Below are 23,338 nucleotides of genomic sequence, written 5' to 3' on the forward strand. Positions count from 1 at the left end.
CTCATCAAGCTTTCTGCAAGAGAGCTTTGTGAGAAGGAGACAGGCACAGGCAGTAGCATCCTACCTGCCTTGCGCAGGCAGGAAGGAGTAGGTGTGTGTCAGCCATGGTGGTTGTAGCACTGCTTCTGCCACTAGCTCTTTCAGACTCTGACCATCCTGCCAGCTCAGCCTTACTGTCCAGAAAAAAATGACACCATTCTGGGACCAAGAACTCTTCTTGTAAATTTATCTTGTTCATTTCCCATCCTTGTTTCCAAAGCCCTTCACGTGGTCATGTCCCTGCACCAATTAAATCTCTGCACTTGAAGCAGTGCATCTATGGCAAATGTGTACATGTCTGCTGTTTAGCGTCCACCCACAGCTATCCTGGGCCTGTCACAGAAAGTATGTGACAAAGGAAGCACTTCTCATGAAAATCACAAAAAGAGCCAAGACTTTTATAGATGAAAGCAGTCTTATAGATCATCACTGCTTTAGAAGTAATAACTTCCTGGTCCAGAACAATTGCATCCTTCACTTGAAGTTTTACCTTCATGTAAAATTCATCCTTCACTTGAAGTTTTACCTTCAAGAATATGATTTCTTCTATATCCTACTGCCTCTCCCCTTGCTCAGGGCATTTGTTTGGCAAATATAGTGATGTAGTATCAAGTGCAATGAAAAAGTCCTTGATGTAGAACAAATGGAACTTTCCTTTGCTGCTGGTGGGAAGGTAAATTGGTATAGCCACTTGTCAAATGGAAGTATCTATTAAACTGTACTCTGTGACCCAATAATTCCATTCTTAACATAACCCAACAGAAGGTTACCTATGTGCGCTAAAAGATATGTATGCACAATGTTCAATGCAGCTTCATTCAAAAGAGCCAGGAGACCCTGGAAACAACCTAAATGTCCAGCAGAAGAATGGTTATACCGTGGTTTGGTCTTACAATGGAAAACTGTACAGCCGCGACAGTGAAGTACTGCTACGTGCTGCAAAAGGAATCTCATTCAAGACAGACACACAAGAATATATATAGTACATGACTGATTACACTTCTATAAAGCTCAGAATTAATCTCTGGTGGTAGACACCAAGAAAGTGGTAACCTTGGGGTATGGTAGTCTTCTGGGATTGGCAATGGGCATGAAGGAGGGGCTTTTGGATGCTGATAATGTTCTGTTTCTTAAGCTGGATTACCAAGACTGTTTACCTTATAAAAATCCACTTGGCTGTCCACTTATGACTTGTGAACCTTTTTATGTGTTGTGCATGAATAAAATGTTTCCTTTAAAAATGTTTGACAACTCAGATAAAATTGGTTAGCTCATTTTAGAGATAAGGAAACTGAAGCCAAAAAAAAGTTACAAAGTTTTCCAAAAAAAGGCGATTAATCAGCTAAACTAAATTCTCCAGAGTCCACACACTGAAGCACATGCCTCTCGTCTTGGGACACTCACCCTGTTCCCGGCAAGGTTTCACTCATGGATTTCTGTGATTATTTCAGACATATTGACCTATTTCTAACACCTGTGGTAGTTGATCACTTCAGTCCACAATGTATTGAAAACAAAAAATCTGTTAAGTGTATGGGTGTGTTGCGAGAGATGTTTGAAGCCCACCCTTTAATGGTAGATTTTACAATCAGAAGGCAAGAACTCAAACTGCATACGAGTGCAGGGCCATTTAGCATAGGGAGAAATGCCTTATCCACCTGCTCACGAGAGGTTCCTTGCATTATGGCAGAGCACAAAAACTGATGTTCAGTTCACACTGACAATCCCCAATCCTTATAAGAAGTTCAGATCCTCAGTGCAAGTAGAAGAGGAACAAACTAGAACCTTTCGGAAAGTGCTTCACAACAGTGTCAGGGAGTTGCAAAAGTGAATATGGGGCAAGACAAGAAAAAGGCCAGAAGCCACTTTACACACAAGTCCAGGGATTGAGACAGAAAGAGCCAAGGCAGGTGCTGAGCTAGGCTGGGGCCCCAAGATCCCTGAGAGAACTGGGATGAAGGGCAGAGTGGCTGGACTGGGTCAGAACCCAGTCAACATTCAGGTGCCTCAGGGTGAGAGATGAAAGGAGAGATAAACAGATCACAGGGCATCCTGAGTAGTGTGAGTCTTTATGGAATAAATGATTTTCTAAAAAAAACTGTGAGCACATTTCATCTCTTGTTCTTCCAAACAATGGCCATCCTCTTTGGACAAAGTGAGGGATGGGGACTTTGTCTCACTATTCTTTGGGTTCTGCCCAGTGCCATGGCAAGGAAGAAGACCACTGACAGCCCTGCTTCACACAGGTCCTTTGCCCAGAATGGGTCTCCCTCCTGTGGCCACACCCTCTTGTGGCCCTGTCCCTGTTCCCAGGGCTGGGTCACACTACAGGAGCTGGACTGGTTGGCTCATCTACTTTGGGGCAGCAGCAGCAGTAGTGACAATGTCTAGGGAGGGGTACATACGGGATACCCTGGAGGAGGCCTCAGTTTCTCAGTCTTTGGGAATTTTGGTGAACTTAGACAATAAACATCTCTAAGGTTCCATATTGTCTCTGTTTTATTCCACCACTGAATGTGCCCAAAGCTTGTGGATTGATCTTCTCTGATACTATCTTAATGTACAGCCCACAGAAACAAGGTGTCACATGTGAATAAAAACAAACAAAACAAGCAACATAGCAGTGGGGTTAGAAACCGTGATGCTGGGGAAAAGAATCGAAGCAGGCTGACATTTAAGAAGGCAGGTGTTGTCACAGCCTGGGGATTAGCAAATTTGAGGTTTTGAGAGAGAAAACAGGGAAAAAAATCTCAGAGATGGGAGAATTATAGTAATTAGAATTGTTTTCTTACCCTATGGTATGCACAAACAGTAAGTGTTAAAACAATAATTCATTTTAAATAATGGGTGGGACCTCTGGTAAAAGAGGAGGGGACAACCAGTGCCCAGAAGGGGATCAGCAGAGGTGGGTAACAAAAGAGAGAAAAATATCCACCTGGGAGCAGAATCCTGCCTTTCACAATGGAAGGTAAGGACCCCACTATTTCGAAAGTCCTTTGTCAGCCTTTTTGGGCCATATTTGTAATGTAAAATTGCTGTTTACTTAACAGGTGTGGATTTAAGAAGTAAGTCCAGTAAGCAAAATGACGCTTAAAACTATTTTCTCTCATTCAGACTTTGCAAAGCAGTATTATCTGTTGATGTCAAAATTCAGAGAGCAGATTGCATGAGTCTGGATGCATCAAGTATGTCTTCCTACTGTGTAAGATGTGTAACCCCACTAAAGGTTGCCATACACATTGCAACCACAACAAAGGGTGCCTCTAGACTTACGCTGTGCCCAAGCAGATGTGCCACTCGCCACTGCCAGGAGGTTTCTCACAGGTCCTTTCTTAGCTCCCTCCCTAATGGTACCTTTAAAGGGTGGCTTTTCCAATCTTCCTATGACCCTTCCCAAGCCTCTAGCACTCTCCCTCCACCTCAACAGGGGTTGCTACCTGTTGCCTCTCCTGTTACTGAGAAAACCCAGGCTTAGAAATGGAAATCACCTCAAGTTTCTGCCATCTCAACGGGATCTCCTCCTAGACCTGCTTCCCCTCTTCCACTCCAGTTGTAAGCGAGGCTGGAACTCCACGCAGCTGGCTTCTGCTCCTCTGCTGGTGTCTTCCTACTTAACACTCTGAGCTCAGGCTTCAGGTGACGCCCTGCCTGGGCAAGAAGGCCCTCTTCTGGCTCGGCCTTTGGAGAGGAGACTGAATGGGGACAGTGAAATGTGCCACCTAAGTCCATGGCTCCCTCCTTTAGAACATGCTCTGGCACTTGATACCCCAGAACCTCATGTTCAAATGTCCCTGTGCCCCCCTGGGAGGGCTCCTGTGGGCCTTGTCCTTGGGTTTGATGTGTATCCCCAAAGGCTTCAGGGGTGGTCAAGAGGAGGCCGTTTATACAGGTTGAGGAAAGGAAGGATGAAGCTTGGATATAGGGATTGGGGTTTCCACAGGTGTACACATACATGGTTCTTTCCAGGTGCCCTGAGGAGTAAGGGATAAAAGTGGAGCTCAGGGTTGGAACAGCTCTTCCCGCCCTACCCTATTCTGAGCGGAACTCCAAGAAATCTGAACATTCTAAATTCAACTCTGGCCTTCTGAGTTATGAAGACACATTTGCCAAGAGAGAAGGGTAGAACATATTTTATTTCAAGTTATTAGCTTGCTTTGTACACTTAAATATCAAGGCATATGGTAAGTAGGCCTCCATTTGTACTCTTGCCTTGAACCCTGGAAATGTCACGGTCAGGCCTATTTTCAATCACTCTTTCCAGCTTTTAAATATTTCCATGCGGCTGTCAGGCAAGAAATAGCAGGCAATGAAGTGAGCAAAGGCGCCTCCCAACATCCACTGGCCCGAGCTCTCTTCTGCTCTCTCTGTTAATACTGATTGTTTACAATGAAACACTTAGCAGATTGTTACTGAGGGCCTGAAATACTCTGAAAACAGTGACAAAGAAGAAACTGTGTCTGCCCAAGTGAGCTTATGACACACAAGCACTTACCAAATGATACACTTTGGTCTGTAACAGAGAAAACATAGGCTACTTTGGGAAGGTTCCTCAGAGATGGTGTTCTAGGAACGAGTGCTGCCATCATACTCCCAAAAGGACTGCGACTGGTCTCTGAGGATCTCCATCTTCTTCTCGCTACAGTGGGTTTGTTTTCAGCTGCATGTCCCCAGGGCTCTGAGTAGGCACTGCACACTGAGCTATCTCTTTCAGTGTCTGTGAGTTGGGGGATTTTGAGGATCTTGACTGCAACAGCTTCAGGGTTTCTTCCCTTCATCAAGGAGTCCCCTGTCAACTGGACAGCCATGTTTCATACAATGAGCATGACTAGCACACTTCACACAAGATGTCAAGAGATGAGCAGTGTGTCTTCCATCCAGTAGCAACATGATCCCAAATATCTACTGTGTTTGCTGAGATTTTTGAGAGACAGTAAATTAGGCACTCTGTGTCTCAAGTCATACATAGTAGCTTAGCAGGCACATTATTCATTCTTAATCATTGTCTTAACTGGGATCAAGACTCTGGCTGAAGCTGCTTAACTGGTATGCCCCAGTCTGGGCATCGATATCCCAGGGAAAGCCCCGGCAGCCTTTGCCAAAAGAAGTGTGGCATTGGAGAGGGACATAGGAACAGCAAGTACCAGCAGGGAAGCTGAAGAGGAAGTGCAAGAGAGGGCTCACATTACAGCAGGGGTGAGACACACCCTGCAAGCTTTCAGGAATAACTGGAGAGAGAACTTAGGGGAGCCTTAGGCCCTGTCTCAACATATAAGCTAGCAGAATGTGGGTCATCAGTATTAATCTTTACCAACGGACAAGGAAACCCATGAGTTACACATGCAGCCGGTGCATGGGATCCCGATATGTGCCAACACTGGGCAGTAACTGGCGCTATCATGGCGGGCATGGGGCAGGTTTCTCAAGCTGATGTCCTCCAGCATTTTCCCACTCTCCTTGTTGCTGTCATCTGTTGATGCTCTGCCACTCAATCCCTGATGACTCTGGCAACTGCCCACAGGAAGCTTAAGTCCAGCTGAGAAGACAAATATAGTATCTTTCTTTCCCTACTAGACTGAGGGCTCCATGAAACAGGGAATATTCTGTTTTGTTTGCTCTTGTCTCCATCCTCTTAAATTAGCATACAAAAGACACTTAATATAAGCAGGGCATGGCATGTGCTTTTCTAGTCCCAGCCCCACTTGGAGGCTGAGGTGGGAGAATCCCTTGAACCTAGGAGTTTCAGTTAAGCCTGGGCTACACAGAAAGATCCTCCTAAAAAAAAAAAAAAGGTAATCAATAGGGATTAAATAACTGAGACTGCTGGGAACATCAAACCAGACCAGAGGAGAGGGAACACTGAAAATATAGTGTGTCAGCGAAGATGGAAAGGGTGCGTGGAAGTTAGTAAGACCGGAGGAGGGTGGGGTTGGGAGAAAAGCAGCTTCCAGGCAGGAGAAACAGTGTGTCAAGGCCTGAGGAAGAAGGGGCACAGCTGGTTGCTGGAACTAACAAAAGTGAAAACTGAGCAGGAATGCAGGGACCTGGGACAGAGGCAAGCTGGAGAGATGGCAGGTCTCTAAGGATCTTTGGAAACAACTTATGGACAATGGGCTTCATTCTAGGGACCACAGGAAGCCACTGAATGGTTTCAAGCACGGGAGTGGGGTGTGATCTGAAAAATGCACATTTGTATCTTCAAAAGAAATCATCTGGAATCACATGTTGGGACTGGGTTGCAGGGACCAAAGGTGGAAGCAGAAAAAGAACTCATAAGGCCACTTTGCAAGTCCAGAGAAAGATGGTGGCTAGAATACGATTATGGTGTGGAGTGGAGGAGGCGGAGGAGTCAAGAATGACTCCCAAGTTTTGGTTTGAAGAACTGGTGGCTAATCACGGCATTTGCTGGGACAGGAAACACCAAAGAAGGAACACGTTTCAGAGGAGAAGAGAGGATTATGAATTCTGTTTTTGCCGCACAGAGTGAACGATGCGTGTAAGCATCCGAGTTTATATTTGGGAAAGGAATTTTACATCTGGGTATGCATTTTGTTTGTTTGTTTGTGACAAAGTCTCCTTCTGTTGCCCAGGCTGGAGTGCAGTGGTGCAAGCTTGGCTCACTGCAACCTCTACCTCCCGGGTTCCCGCAATTCTTGTGACTCAGTCTCCCAAGCAGCAGGGTCTTCAGGCGGGCACCACCACACTCGGCTAATTTTTATGGGTTTTTTTTAGTAGATACGGGGTTTCACCCATGTTGGCCAGGCTGGTCTTGAGCTCCTGAGCTCAAGTGATCCACTCGCCTCAGCCTCCCAAAGTGCTGGAATTACAGGCGTGAACCACTTTGCCCAGCTTTGGGTATGCATTTTTGAAGAAAGAGCCAGATAAGGCATGCAAATCTGAAAGTGGTCTGCATTTGGATGGTAACTGAATCCCTAAGAATTGGTGCAATGGTTGGGGAAAGTATCGCCTGAGAAGGGCAGAGGGCCTTGGACCAAGCACCAAGGAACTCTCAATATGGTAAGGATTCAGTGGAAGAGTCTGGTTTCAAACCTGGCTGATCATTAGAATCACCTGGGAAACTTTTAAAATGTGACTCTACAGGGACATGTGACTATATATTTTGAAATACCTACAGTAGCAATAGAGACCATTTGGTAACAGAAGACTGGCTAGGAAAGAGGAAAACAAAAAGATGGTGGTGTTTCAGATACCAAGGGAAGAATTTCAGAAAGGAAGGAATCAGACAAGATCAGGACTGAATTTAGTAACAGGAAGCCAGATGGCCATGTATCCACTTTTCTGACTTCTTAAAAGTAGGGAGTTGGGTGTTTGAACTCAATAAAGGATGTCAGGAAGCAGCCCAGCAGGTTCCCTGGTGCTCACGTGCACAGTGTGAGGACAGGGAAAGGGAAGGGGAAGGAGGGTGTGTCAGATGGCAGAAGCTTTTCATTGGAAGCAGCACCTGAACTGAGGCAAAATGGATGATAATCAGGCAAGGAACTAAGCATTCCTAGGAGAGGAAATAATAGAAGCAAAAATATGATGAGCTAAGAGAACAATGTACACTCTAGGAAATAGAGTTAGTCCTTGGCTAGAACACAAGGAATTAAGTTTTGGGAACCAAGGAACAGAATGGGGCAGAGTCCAGTTATTAAGGACCTTGTGTGCCAAGCTAAAAAGTTCTCATGCTGAGGGAAAAAAAAAAAAAAAAGATTTTACCCTGAAGGTAAAAGGGTCCTGAAGAATATAATGAAGTAAGTGGTATGATTAGATTTGTAGTTTAGAAAGCCCATTCTGGCAGCCAGTGTTTGAGGTCAGGAACGGATTAGGGAAAGACAGTGGCCGAAACTTCCACCTGGAGGCTGTTGCTGGGATGCAGACATGGGATACAGATTCACCAGGGCAGGAGCAGTGAAGGAGAGAAGTGAGCTGGGAGGTGAAGAATGGGAGGAGAGCGGGACAGCAGCGAGAGTTCACTTAGGTGACTGGTTTGTTGGAGGTGAGTCCTTGAGTGAGGAATGAGGAAAAGGAATGAGGAAAAGACTAGCTTTTAGATGAGGATAGGAGTGGAGAAGGGGTGTGGGAGAGAACACTTCAACACTAGTAGGTTTATTCCTTTCTCCAAAGGAGAAATTACGTAACAGTATTGCTAGTTTCCCTAACTGCTCCTTCTCTCTAACCTCTAAGTCATTGTGCAGCCTGTTTATTTAAAATATCAACACTAATATACATCAGCTTCCTACATTCAAACACAGTAGCTTCCACCAGTCAACGCAGGGAGTTAGTTCATTCGTTCATTACATCATTTAATAATACTTATAGGCTGGGCATGGTGGTTCACTCCTGTAATCCTAGCACTTTGGGAGGCCGAGGTGGGTAGATCAGGCGGTCAGGAGATTGAGACAATCCTGGCTAACATGGTGAAAGCCCGTCTCTACTAAAAATACAAAGAATTAGCTGGGCGTGGTGGCAGGCGCCTGTAATTCCAGCTATTTAGGAGGCTGAGGGAGGAGAATCGCTTGAACCCAGGAGGCAGAGGTGGCAGTGAGCCGAGATCGTGCCACTGCACTCCAGCCTGGGCGACAGAGTGAGACTCCATCTCAAAAAAAAACCTTATAATACACCAACGACTTACAAGGTACTGTGATTGGGGGGACGGACAAGTGACAAGACATAACTGACCCTTCCCTCATAGAGATTACGTTCTAGCAGGAGCCAAAAAAGACATTAACCATCAGATTATAAATCATGTAGCTGTACAATCTCGCAAAGGTTTTGTAAAAATATAGGGTAGAATGAGGCAAAGAACAAGGCGGGTGAGGGGACTGAGGTTCCTAAATAAGTTTTAGCAGCTCTGTGACCTCCCTGAGATCCGTAAAACTTTGCCTGTGTCTGTACACATTTGATTGCCGGGGGGGTGGGGAATGCGGGGTGGGGGTAGGAAGGAAGCACAGATTCCATGCTCAAGAGTCTGTGAATCTTAAGAGATTAAGAACCGGACTCTACCCTTCAAATCCATTTGGGCACTATTTATAATCAAACCTTTTCCGCGGGGGAAGACAGGGCGGGGCAAAGGGGGAAGCCAGTACCTTGGCAGTGTACTGAGAATGACCCCAGCTTTACACTTAGACACATCAAAAGTACTTACTCTTCTGACTAGAAGTCAGAAAACACAACGCGCATCTTAAAACGTAGTTACTTAAAAAGATTGGGAGATATTCTATTTCTCTATCACTGGGGATTTCCAGGCACGTGCCGCACCCAAGGCCCACGCCCAGAGCGCCCCAATGGGAGGACTATACCCGCTGCCACTTTCCCGCCCCAACGCCTCAGGCAGTTCCGAGCTCCGCCTTTTAGTTTGCACCGAGAGAAGTCAGCGACATCTTTGGGTCCAGGCCGGGTTTTCAAGCATCAAGACGGAAGTAACGGCGGAAAGGAAGTTCCAGGGCCCGCGCTGGGAAAGAGGTGGGGGGACCAGGGGAAGACTAAGGGTGTGATGGCGGCTCAAATTCCAATTGTGGCCACCACTTCCACTCCCGGAATAGTCCGGAACAGCAAGAAGAGGCCTGCCAGCCCTTCCCACAACAGCAGCAGCGGCGGGGGCTACGGCTCCAGTAAGAAGAAAAAAGTGTGCGCCACCAGCTTTGCGCAGGTACGCAGTCGCGCTCCCGGCCTGCGTCTGCGCGAGCGCGGGACGGGACGGGGCGGGGCGGGGCGGAGCCGAGCCGAGCCAAGCCAGGACGCCTGCGCAATGCGGGGCCGCTGCCTGTCCGTCCTCCGGTGCGGTGAAAGACACTATCCTGTAGTGTAAATGATTACTCTTTCCCTTCGTTTGGACACGTGGGCTTACAACGCCTTGTGTTGTAAGGAGAGAAGAGGAAGTGGGGAGGTTATTACTGACTTAGTATTAATAGGACTGCCTCTTCCCCTCGAGGTCGCCTTTAGCATGAGGTTTAGTACTTCTGAGTGTCATTCAGAAATTTGCGTGTCTTCCCCTTGTCCATTCTGCAGACCTCTACCCAGTGTCTTTGAGGTTCATAGCGCTCTAATGGCCTGCATGGATGAGTATAAGATGTATTGATACGTATGCTTTCTCTCATCCTGAGAAAAGTGCTTTTTTTGACCCTTGGTTTCCCAATTCTAAAGCGGGATTGGTCTTATGGGCTTGTTAAGGATATGAAGTAATAACTATAAAGCACTGAGCTCAGCGCGTGGCTCAGACGTCAGGGCCTCTGAGCAATCTAGGCTTCGTAATTCCAGCCATAAATTTTCAGCAGGGAGTGGCTTGATTAGTGTTTTCCCTGGCTCCTGCGTTTTATTCAAAGCAAAAGAGCAGAGCTAGAGTGTGTGTTACTTTGTGCTTCTCAGCGTATGGTGTGACACCGTTCACCCAGCCAGTCAGTGGCTGTTCTAGAAATGTTAACTTGTCTTTTCTTCTGTAGGTAATTGTTAGTGCTTTTTTTAACCTTTTAATATTACTTTGCTGTAGTAAGATTTACATACAGTACAATGCACAGATCTTCAAGAATGCAGGTCCTGGCTCACGCCTGTACCCCAGCACTTTGAGAGGCCAAGGCCCATGGATTGCTTGAGGCCAGGAGTTCGAGACCTGCCTCCCAATCCCCATTCAAAATTTACAAATTAGATGGCGCATTTACATACAATACAATGCACAAATCTTCAAGAATACAGGTCCTGGCTCACGCCTGTACCCCAGCACTTTGAGAGGCCAAGGCTCATGGATTGCTTGAGGCCAGGAGTTCGAGACCTGCTTCCCAACCCCCATCCAAAATTTATGAATTAGATGGCGCATGCCTTTAGTCCCAACTACAAGGGGATCACTTAAGCCCAAGATTTCAAGGTTTACCCTGAGCTATGATCGTGCCAGTCCAGCTAGGGCAACACAGTGAGACCCTATCTCAAAAAAAAAGTAGACATCCAGTACCCTTTTACATATGTATTCAGCTATGGCTACTGCCTGGATCAAGATAGCATTTCTTCCTGTCAGTATTATCTTCCCTCCCTGAGGTACCCACTATTCGGCCACCCTTCACCATAGACTGACTTTGGGTTGTAGCTTAATATAAATGGAATAATATAGGACAATAGGGAACATACTCTTTTGTGTCTGTCTAGGTTCCTTTTTGAAACAATATTTTTGAGAGTCATTCATTCAGTATATCTGTTGCATTGTATAAACATACCACAACTGATGAATATTTGAATATTTACAGTTTTTGGCTTTGTGCATAGGCCGCTCTTAACATTCTTTTATAAGTCTTTGTGTAGATGGATGCTTTCATTTCTCTTGACAAGCAGTGGAATTACTGAGTCAGAAGGTAGGCACACATTTCACTCAGAAACTGTTAAACAGTATTTCTCAAAGAAGTTGCATTATTACCAGCAAAGTATGAGAGTGCCAGCTGCTCCATATCTGTAACAATACAGGGCGTTGTCAGTCTTTCACTGTCAGTCTTTAACTTTTAGCCATTTTGTTAAGCGTGTAGTAGTGTATCTCTTTGTTTTAATTTGTTTCTCTGATGGCTAATGATATCGATCACTTTTCATAAGCTTATTGAACATTCCAGATCTTTTGTGGAGTGCCTAATTATTTTTTCTAATTCGGCTTTTTAAAAAAAATTATATTGATATGTAGAAGTTTATTACATTCTCTTGATTAGACTCCTTTGCCAGATGTATGCATTGTGAGTAATTGCTCCTAGTTTGCGACTGGTGCATTTTGATTCCAGTTGTGCTAGGACCAAAGAATATCACTAGGACATATTGAGAAGAATAATCGTTTTGACTTCAAAGGGAGCATTGATCAACTTCCACTACCACAGGCTTCTGAGAGTGGTCAGATGCCTTCAGGAGACTGGAAATTCCCAGGAATCCAATATGGTGGAAATCTTATCTCTGATGGCTGCAGGGCTTTCTGACTGGAGGGCTGCCTAAGTATTCCCTGTGGGCCTCTTTTGTATCTAAGCAGCAGCCTCAGGAGAAGCTGGAAGGGGCAGAGCATTTCCTGAAATAGTGCTTTCTTTTGTCTTGACCCTACTCTTCGCAGCTGATGTTTAACTAGAGGAGACAGTGTCATCTTCTGTCACCCAAGCTGGAGTGCAGTGGCACAATCATGGCTCACTGCAGCCTTGACCTCCCTGGCTCAATGGATCTCCCAGCTCAGCCTCCCAAGTACTTGGGATGACAGGCATGTGCCACCAGGCTCGGTTAATTTTTTTTGTTTTTTTTTTTTTTGTATTTTTTTTTTTTTGAGACGGAGTTTCGCTCTTGTTACCCAGGCTGGAGTGCAATGGCGCGATCTCAGCTCACCGCAACCTCTGCCTCCTGGGTTCAGGCAATTCTCCTGCCTCAGCCTCCCGAGTAGCTGGGACTACAGGCGTGTGCCACCATGCCCAGCTAATTTTTGTATTTTTAGTAGAGACGGGGTTTCACCATGTTGACCAGGATGGTCTCGATATCTTGACCTCGTGATCCACCCGCCTCGGGCTCCCAAAGTGCTGGGATTACAGGCGTGAGCCACCGCGCCCGGCTTTTTTGTATTTTTTATAGAGGTGGGATTTCGCCACATTGCCCAAGCTGGTCTCAAACTCCTGGACTCAAGCAATCTACCCACCTTGGCCTCTTAAAGTGTTAGGATTACAGGCGTGAGCCACCGTGCCCAGTCATCTTAGATTTTTTCCTTGCCATAATCCTTTCATTCTAGTTCCCTTTTCCACAGCATATAGAGAATAAGTAGGCATAGGCACAGTACCCCCAAGGGCTGCCTGGAATCTTCTTGAGGTCACCCTCATCTGTGTCACTTGCTCATCCTTTCTGTTCTGTTCTATTCAGTTCATGTAGCAATAATTTATTGTACTGTGTTTCTGTTTGGTCCCCAGCAGTATGCTTAAGACATTTCAAAGGATTATAGCTTGTCTCGAAACTACCAGCAACCTCCCAGGAGAGAATGACATACATACATACATTGTATTTAGTTTTCTACTGCTGCCATTACAAATTATCACAAATGTAGTGACTTAATTAATACCCATTTGGTAACTCATGCTTCTGTAGATTAGAAGTCCTGACACAGTGCAACTGGGTTGACTCCCTGCTCTAGATATCACAAAGCTGAAATCAAAGTGTTGGCCAAGTTCTTATCTGAAGGCTCTGGGAAGAAATTTGCATGCAGGTGCGTTCAGGTTGTTGGCAGAATTCTGTTCTTTTGGGGCAGCAGGACTGCGGGAGCCCTGTCTCCTTGCTGTCTGTCAGCTGCTGCCCATGTTCCTTGCCACATGGCCTTTTCCATTTTCAGAGCCAGCTATGGAGAATCTTCTTGTGTCCAATTCTTCTCATGCTTCAGATATTTCAGACTTCTCTTACTGCTGACCTCTGGACTCAGATTTAAAGGATTTATGTGATTAGGCAGGCCTACTTGAATAATCGTCTTTTTAAAAAGTCAGCTGATTTGAGACCTTAATTATATCTGCAAAGCCCCTTTGTAACTGCATCTAGATTAGTGTTTGCCTGAATAACTGGAAGAAGTTGTGTGTACACCAGAGCTCCGGTACTTGCAGGGTGGCAGGGGTGTACTGGAATTCTACCTATCACACAAGTAAAACCATAAGGAAGATACAGTAATATTTAACCTTGAGCCAAAACTAATTATAGGTGATTATAGGTGTTGTTGCCCTATTGTGGTGAGACACAGAAGGATGATTCCTCAGTGCTGGTGATGGTACTCAAAGGAGAGGTAGGGAGGCAGAGGGACTTGAGGTTGGCTTGGACAGGTTTGCTGGAGAAGGCATTCTAGGCTCAGAGTTGTGCACATTGTAAGATTAACCCAGGTTGCCCAAGGTTTCATTAGTGGGGAAGTTGAGTGTTTTTCTATAAATGATTGTATTTCTTGATTTAGAAGAAATTTTATAGGTCATTCAGCACCTAAATTTCCCTACTTCAGTAATTTTAGCTATTTTGATTCTTAAAGAAAAGTATGTAAAACTTTCATAGAATTGTAAAGTTTACAAAGCACATTTACATATAGGACATTAGAGTGTTTTCTGATATTTTTAAAGATAACATGAATTATCATTGATTCTTAAGGTGGGTTTAACTTTCCTGAAACATACATGCTATTTCTAAAGTAAAATTGAATGCTTAGTTGAAATTTAAAGAATTTTGGAAATTTAGATGCTTAGAAATCCTCAGCAGTTGAAGGGAATATTTTTCATCTAAAAGTATTCTGAGGAAAGTATTTATAGAAGCCTTCTTTACATCAGTGTTAGGAAATACTATTAAATAATTTAATAGTACAGAAACAACTTTGTTTTATCATTTCATCAAGCTGGCTCTCTTTAGTTCGGCAGAAATTACTACTAATGTTCATGCTTGCTAAGGGGTGGTACAAATCATCTTAGAATTACAAGTCTGTGGATTTATATTTTCACTATAACAGTTAATGATTAATCATGTTATTAAAGTACAGTCTTCCATTCACTCAGGCTGTTACTTTGAAAGGATTAATGTTGGTGGGGTGGGAAACAGCTGTGTTAAAGTGAAAGGAAGAAGGATAAATAATAGTAATTAGTATTTATGAAGCATATACTATGTGCCAGGCACTGTTCTAAGTATTTTCTAGGTACTATGTCATTTAATCCTACAAAGAACCCTCTGTGAATTATTATCTCTTCATTTTACAGATAAAAACGCCCAGGGCATAGAGAGGTTGTGTAACTTGCCCTAGGTCACACAGTGGTAGAGTCAGGATTTGAACCCAGGCGTGCTGTCCAGAGTCTACATTCTTTTTTCTTAACTGCCTCTCTTGATATCACTCTGTCACTTTCTATATTGGAAGATTGTTAATTAGATTTCCGATATAACCAAATTCATGGTGCAGAGAAATACTTTGGGGAACAGTTTTATTGGATCAATAGAGGACAATTTAGGCTTTTCAAATGTGTATTAAAGTTGATAAAATGGACTGAGAAATCTAATTAACCTATAGACTGAGAGTTACTTAATAGCCTTTTCATTTGCAAAGCAGCTAATAAAACATCTAAAGTGGAGAGGCAGTAGTTGCATCATTAGAAGGATAATGCAGAGTGCAGATGATGATAGAATCCGCTATAATTGGAGGGGCAGCCAGAAGATGCTGGACTGATTTGGTTTATTTATTGAAAAAATAATCATCCTACTATTCAACTTTTGTAAAAACACAAAAGCAAAAAACCAAAAAATCATGATAATTTTTAAGTCTTAAAAGTTATTCTTTTCTATTTTAAAAATTACCTTTTTTTTTCATTGTTAAAGTTGACATAAAAAGTCACTCAATCTCTTTCCCCAGCAACTATTATAATTTGTGTTTTCTACATGTAGGCATAATTTTTCATCATTATATTTGGTATATAACATTATATGCCTCCTTTTTCACTTAGCATTAATTTGTGAACATTTCTCCATGTTTATAGTCTTCTCAATTAGACTTTTAAAAGTCTAATAGTCTTTTGAGTATTGACTGCATCATATTCCAAGGAATTAACTGCTCATATTTAATTGGCTTTATTATTGAATATTTAGGTTGCATTCTGAATTTTTGCTATTTTAAGTAACCCTATAGTAACCTTGCAGTTTTAGACCAGGGTCAGCTATTTAAATCTATAATTCTATGAGAGAGATGTAACTTGACATTTGACTTTTCAGTAATAAGACAAAGGACATTTTTCCCCCTTCTTTATAACCACAGACAGAATGCCCAAATTATCCTTTACTTTGAGTCAGAGTCCAGCATACTGCTGCTTGAAGAGATGAAGCCATTGATTTGGGCTCTTCAGCTAGGCAGAGCAGAGCAAGACGAGACGCAGGCCTTGTGAACTCCAGTCTACATATTAGCCATAGGCATGTGCTTCCTGAGTAGCAGGCTGGGTTTCTCTTCCCTAACTCTGTTAGTGCTGCAAAGAGGGGCACCCCTTAGTGCTAGGCATTCCTTCCTCGCCTCTTAGGATGTTCATATCTTGGGGCAGGACAGTTCATCTTGTAAAGTCCTTATTGGTAATAGTGCTTTAGTAATATGGAAACGATGCATCATTTTATCTTATTGCATCCATGCCTCACAGACTTGATGTTCTCTTTGACTAAAGGTCTCTCTCCTTCTCATCCTGTTGTTAGACACAGGAGTCTCAGCTTGGCCAAGCTGAGGGAAAGTGAAGAGTAACTGTGCAGTAATGTGGGGGTTGTGGGAAAGTGAAGCATAAAACCAGCTCTGGCCTAGAGCAGGGGTATCTCTGGTTAGAGAAGGAAGGAAGCCTGCCACAATCTCAGAGGCAGGAGGCAGCACTGGGATGATGTGGCTCAGTTCATGCCAGGGTGACTTCCTTTCTCTGCCCCCTCTTCAGCCTGACTTCTCAGTGGGGGTCTGGCAGAGGATGGAGTGAGCAAGCCAGCAGGAGGGGTCCCTTTCAAAAACCAGTGCTTCAGTGTGTCATTTTCATCCCCTTCTTGACTCTTGCTTGCAGCCTGGAATGCTGACTTTTACCTCTGGTCCGCTCTTCATACCCCACTCCCCTTAGTCTCTGCAGATGCACTTGTCTGCCTGAATCTCAAACGAGGGCCACTGTCTGGCATTGTTCTCCCTTGTCTCCCTGGGGCCTTGGAACTAAAATGCCTATGTCAGAAGAATCCCCTACATTGTTTTCCTTTCATTGGGCACACAGCACCTTTGAGCTTCCTCACTGGGATTGGGGAAGTGGAATAAACAGAATGGGTGAAATGCAGTGTTTGGCTGGGCACAGTGGCTCACACCTGTAATCCCAGCACTCTGAGAGGCCCAGGTGGGCAGACCACTTGAGTCCAGGAGTTTGAGACCAGCGTGGGCAACATGGCAAACCCTGTCTCTACAGAAATACCAAAGTTAGCTGTGCATCGTAGTGCGCATCTGTAGTCCTAGCTACTTGTGAGTGGGGGCTGAGGTGAAAGGCTGGCCTGAGCCTGGGAGGTTGAGGCTGCAGTGATCTGTGATTGTGCCACTGCACTGCAGCCTGGGGGACAGAGCAAGACCCCATCTCAACAACAACAACAAGATAATAAAAAAAGAAATGCAGTTTTTGAGCATCTCTGGAGTGGAAGAAAAAGCTAACGCCACTGCCTGAGGATAGGACCTTGGAAGCTGACAGGTCTGTGGATGGTTCTGTAATCACTGTTGGAAGCCTTGGGGAATGCATTTTTCCCTTCCCTTTAGTGTGTCCTTTTTGCTCTTTAACAGTTCAGATTTTTTTTGCTCCCTGATGGCAACAGTATTATATCAGTAGTTACATTCTTTATGAGAAACTCAAGCAATAAAGTTGAAACTTAAAGCACATCTGGCCCCATGAAATCTCTTTCATAGTCTGTTTACCCTTAACTAGACCTGGACTTGTCCCTAGTGGTGGTGTTTTTTTCTCTTTTGACGTGGTGCCCACTGGGTAGCTCTTAGGGTTATCTCTCTCTCTGATTTAATTTAGGCCATTCATAGGCTCAGTCTCCTGACAGTCCAGGGCATTGAGTAGTCTTGTGGCACACTCTATAAATGGTTAGATTATTGGGAGAATGGTTTGCTTTCCTTCTGCTAATGCTGGCGGGTCTCCTTGGACCAGCTCACCTCATGTTCCTTCCAGTGGGCCTGGGCTTTCTCCTTTGGCTTTGCACCATCACCTCTGAAAGAGCAGGTTACTTGTCACCCTTCCTGCCCTGCATGCCAGCTCCAGCTTCCTCCTCAGGAACCAGGATCATGACCTCTGGCTCATCGCAGCTGGGTATGCTCCTTGGGGAGGCTTCACTTGGCCCCTGTATTTTGTTGTTGTTGTTTTTTTAATCCTCTAAATATTTCAGTGTGAATTTCTTAAAATCAAAGTCATTTTCTTATGTAAGGACAGTTAGGAAAGACCATGCATAGGGGAAGGATGAAGTGAGGGGCACTCCAGACAAAAGATGGGTGTGAACAGAGGAGGGCCCAGACGCCCGCGTGCAGAGGCCCTGGAGAGGAGTCTGGGAAGGTAGTGAGGAGAGATCGTTCTGAATTTTATCAAATTCAGGGAGTTAACTCTGATGCAACACTGATATTTAATATACAGGCTTATTCTTGCCCCTTATCTGGTTCAGGATCCAATCCAAGATCACACGTTGTATTTAGCTGTCATGTCTTTTTAGTCTCCTTTAATCGAAACACTTCCTTAGTCATTCTATCTTTTATGACTGATACGGTTTGTCTATGCCCCCAAAATCTCATCTTGAAGTATAGCTCCCATAATTCCCATGTGTTATGGAAGGAACCCAGTGGGATATAATTGAATCATGGGGGCAGTTTTTCCCATACTGTTCTCATGATAGTGAATGATTCTCACAACATCTGATGGTTTTGTAATGGGAAACCCTTTTCATTTGGTTCTCATTCCCTTGCCTGCTGCCATGTAAGACGTGCCTTTCGCCTTCCACCATGATTGTGAGGCCTCCCCAGCCGTGTGGAACTGTGAGTCCATTAAACCTTTTTCTTTATAATTTACCCAGTCTCAGGTATGTCCTTATCAGCAGCATGAAAACAGACTAATACAGTAAATTGGTACCCATAGAGTGGGTTGCTGCTGTAAAGATACCTGAAAATGTGGAGGCAGCTTTAGAACTGGGTAACAGGCAGAGGTTGGAACAGTTTTGGAGGGCTCTGAAGAAGACAGGAAAATGTGAGAAAGTTTGGAACCTCCTAGATACTTGCTGAATGGTTTTGACCAAAATGCTGATAATGATATGGACAATGAAATCCAGGCTGAGGTGGTCTTAGATAGAGATGAGGAATTTGTTGGGAACTGGAGTAAAGGTGACTGTTGCTATGTTTTAGCAAAGAGACTGACAACATTTTGCCCCCGCCCTAGAGATTTGTGGAAATTTGAACTTGAGGGAGATGATTTAGGGTATCTGGCAGAAGAAATTTCTAAGCAGCAAAGCATTTAAGAGGTGACTTGGGTGCTGTTAAAAGCATTCCATTTTAAAAGGGAAATAGAGCATAAAAGTTCAGAAAATTACAGCCTGACAATGTGATAGAAAAGAAAAACCCGCATTTCCTGAGGAGAAATTCAAGCCGGCTGCAGACATTTGCGTAAGTAATGAGGAGCCAAATGTTAATCACCCAGACAATGGGGAAAACGTCTCCTGGACAAGTCAGAGACCTTTGTGGCAGCCCCTCCCATCACAGGCCCGGAGGCCTAGAAGGAAAAAATGGTTTCATGTGCCTGACCCAGGGCCCCCCTGCTGTGTGCAGCCTACGGACTTGGTGCCCTGTATTCCAGCCACTCCAGCCATGGCTAAAAGAGGCCAAGGTAGACCCTGGGCAGTGGTTTTAGAGAATGCAATCCCCAAGCCTGGCCAGCTTCCACATACTGTTGAGCCTGCAGGAGCACAGAAGTTAAGAATTGGGGTTTGGGAACTTCCACCTACATGTTTCACAGGATGTATGGAAATGCCTGGATGTCCAGGCCAAAGTTTGCTGCGGGGCAGGGCCCTCATGGAGAACCTCTGCAAGGGGAGTGCAAAAGGGAAATGTGGGGTTGAATCCCCCACACAGAGTCCCCACTGGGGCACTGCCTAGTTGAGCTGTGAGAAGAGGGCCACCATCCTTCAGAGCCTAGAATGGTAGATCCACCAACAGCTTCCACCATGAGCCTGGAAAAGCCTCAGACACTCAATGCCAGCCTGTGAAAGCAGCTGGGAGGGAAGCTGTACCCTGCAAAGCCACAGGGGTGGAGCTGCCCAAGACCATGGGAACCCACTTCTTGCATCATCGTAGCTTGGATGTGAGACATGGAGTCAAAGGATATCATGTCGCAGCTTTAAGATTTGACTTCCCTGCTAGATTTTGGAATTGCATGGGTCCTGTAGCCCCTTTGTTTTGGCCCATTTCTTCTATTTGGAGTGGGTGTATTTATCTAATGCCTGTACCCTCCTTATATCTAGGAAGAAACTAACTTGCTTTTGATTTACAGGCTAATAGGTGGAAGGGATTTGTTTGTCTCTCATGAGACTTGGGACTGTGGACTTTTGAGTTAATGCTGAAATTAGTTAAGACTTTGAGGGACTGCTGGGAAGGCATGATTGGTTTTGACATGTGAGAACATGCAATTTGGGAGGGGCAAGAGGTTGAAAGATATGGTTTGGCTGTGCCCCCACCCAAATCTCATCTTGAACTGTAGCTCCCCAAATTCTCATGTGTTGTGGGAGGAACCCAGTGGGATATAATTGAATCATGGGGGCAGTTTCCCCCATACTGTTCTCATGGTAGTGAATAACTCTCAGGACCTCTAATGCTTTTATAAGGGGAACCCCTTTCACTTGGCTTTCATTCTCTCACTTGCCTGCTGCCATGTAAGACATGCCTTTTGCCTTCCGCCATGATTGTGACGCCTCCCCAGCCACATAGAACTGTGAGTCCATTAAACCTCTTTTTCTTTATAAACTTGGGTATTTCCTTACCAGCAGCATGAAAATAGACTAACACATGACCTTGATACTAAAAGAGTACTGGTTGCTTATTTTCTAAAATGTTTCTCAATTTGGGCCTGTCTAATATTTCCTCATGGTTAGATTTGAGTTATACATTTTTTTTTTTTTTTTTTTTTTTTTTGGGATGGAGTTTCGCTCTTGTTACCCAGGCTGGAGTGCAATGGCGCGATCTCGGCTCACTGCAACCTCCGCCTCCTGGGTTCAGGCAATTCTCCTGCCTCAGCTTCCTGAGTAGCTGGGATTACAGGCACGCGCCACCATGCCCAGCTAATGTTTTGTATTTTTAGTAGAGATGGGGTTTCACCATGTTGACCAGGATGGTCTCGATCTCTTGACCTCGTGATTCACCCACCTCGGCCTCCCAAAGTGCTGGGATTACAGGCTTGAGCCACCGCGCCCAGCCTGAGTTATACATTTTTGCCAAAAGTAGAGAATTGATGCTGTCTTCTTCTCAGCGCATCCTGTTGTAGCACTTGATGTCAAATTATTAATGATGTTAGATTTGAGCACTTAGTAAGGTGGTATCTACCAGGTTTCTCCAATGTAAAGTTATTCTCTTGATGTTTGTATTGAAGTATCTTGTGGGAAGATACTTTGAGACTATAAATATCCCATTTTATTTCTTACTTTGCCAGTGACTTTTAATATCCATTGATGGCTTTTGCTTGAAATTGTTATTATTGTGGTGGTTGCCAAATAGTTATTTTATAATTTGAATCTTCATTCCTTTTAGATTTATTAATTAGAATCCTATTGTGAGCCAGAGCTTTCTCTTCTCTTCCATTCATTCTTTTCTGTTTTAATTTTTTTTTTTTTAATTAAATGGGATATTGCTATGTTACCTGGGCGGGAGTGCAGTGGCTGTTGCCAGACGCAATCATAGCGCAGTGCAGCATCCTGGTTCAAGTGATCCTCCCACCTCAGCCTCCCAAGTAACCAGAACTACAACATCCCATTTATTCATTTTTTTAAAACCAGTGTTTATGTTATGGATTTTTATTTTATTCTGTGGGTTATAATCCACTACCAGCTTTATTCATTCCATCTTTTACAAATTTATCTATAGTAGCTTTACTGAGATATAATCCACACACTATAAAATTCACCCTTTTAACGTATATAATTTAGTGGCTTATAGTATATTCACTGAGTTGTGTAACCCTCACAATTTCATATATAATTTTAGGATATTTCTATTACCCCAAAGAGAAACTTATCACCCATAAGCAGTCACTTCCCTTTCCCCTGTTCTGCCAGCTCCTGGCAACCACTGATCTGTCTCTGTGAATGTGACTACTCTAGGTATCTCATATAAATGGAATTAATTATACAATATTTGGCCTTTTGTGTCTGGCTTCTTTCTATTAGTGTAATTTTTTTCAAGGTTTATCCGTGATCAGTATGCCATTTCTTTTTATGATTGAATAATATTACATTTTATGGACATAGTACATTTTGCGTTTTATTTTTTATTTCTTCTAGAGACAAGGGCTCGCTCTGCTGCCCATGCTGGAAGGCAGTGGCACAATCATGGCATACTGAAACCTTAAACTCCTGAACTTGCCTCAGCCTCTGGATTAGCTGGGACTACAGGCACATGCTACCACAACTGGTTAATTTTTTCTTTTATTTTTTGTAGAGACAGGCTCTTACCACGTTGCTAGGCCACTTTTGAACTCTTGGCCTCAAGCAATCTTCCCACCTCAGCCTCCCAAAGTGTTGGGAATACAGGCGTGAGTTCCTGTGCCTGGCCCTACCACCTTATAAAATGTGTTATCTGTTCATCAGCTGATGGACATTTAGGTTGTTTGTGCCTTTTGGCAATTATGAATAATGCTGCTATGAATATTTGTGTACAAGTTTTTGCATGGACATATGTTTTTAATTCTCTTTGAGTATATAACTAGAAGTTAAATTATTGGGTCATATGATAATTCTGTGGTTAACATTTTGAGGAACTGCCCAATTTTTTTTTTTAAATGGTGTTTTTGCACCATTTCACATTCTTACCAACAATGTATGAGGGTTCCAGTTTCTTCACACTTTTGCCAACATGTGTTAATTGCCTTTGATTGTAACCATACTAGTGGGTGTGCAGTGGTATTTCATTGTGATTTTGATTTGCACTTCCCTAATCACTTATGATGTTGAGCATCTTTTCATGTGCTTACTGGCTGTTTGTATATCTTCTTTGAAGAAATCCTTTGCCCTTTTAAAAGACCTCATTGAGATGGTGGCTTTTGATAAAGACTGGAAGAGAAAAGGGAAGCAATGTGAGCCAAGCTGCTACCTGAGGAAGAGAGTTCCAGGCAGAAGAGCATCTTGCATTGGAACCCTACCTTCCAGACACCTGGTACAAAGCCTATGGCACCTCACCCGATGACCCTGATATAGGGAGGGGCAATGGAACAAATAGGCTTTTTACATAAAGTCTACTGGGAAACCTTTTAAAAATGGAATTATTGGTCTTTTTGTTTCTGAGTTGTAGAGTTTGTCATATATTCCGGATTTATATACATACTCGGTTGTTGCTTAAGTTTTTGAGATTTGGCCATTAGGAGCCTCTTCACACTGGCTCCTGTGTCCCAAAAATATGCATTTTTGGGTGCTTTTATGGACTGAGTTTTGGCACCCCCACACCCCCAATATTTATTATTTTGTCCTGACTCCTAGCACATCTCAGAATGTGACTATATGTGGAGATAGGGACTTTAAGGAGGTAATTAAGGTTAAATGAGGTCATCTGGGAGGGCCCGAATCCCAGGTGACTGGTGCCTGCATA

The 23,338-nt window shown here is 44.0% G+C and overlaps 1 protein-coding gene across 2 annotated transcripts in view; it reads left to right on the forward strand.

Moving 5' to 3' along the window:
* The first annotated feature begins 9,225 nt into the window (after positions 1-9,225).
* INO80C (INO80 complex subunit C) overlaps positions 9,226-23,338 on the forward strand; it is a 34,580-nt gene continuing 20,467 nt past the window's right edge. The window contains exon 1 of one of the 2 annotated variants that reach the window (XM_032245319.1): positions 9,226-9,688. In XM_032245319.1, the coding sequence (XP_032101210.1) occupies positions 9,533-9,688 (156 nt within the window). In that variant the 5' untranslated portion in view covers positions 9,226-9,532. Of the gene's footprint in view, positions 9,689-9,747; positions 9,839-23,338 lie in introns of those variants that run through there. The other variant, XM_032245320.1, reaches the window with a different exon arrangement.

Source organism: Sapajus apella, unplaced genomic scaffold, assembly GCF_009761245.1.
Source record: "Sapajus apella isolate SASKATOON/1434 unplaced genomic scaffold, GSC_monkey_1.0 scaffold57, whole genome shotgun sequence".
In the NCBI taxonomy this organism is placed as follows: domain Eukaryota; kingdom Metazoa; phylum Chordata; class Mammalia; order Primates; family Cebidae; genus Sapajus; species Sapajus apella.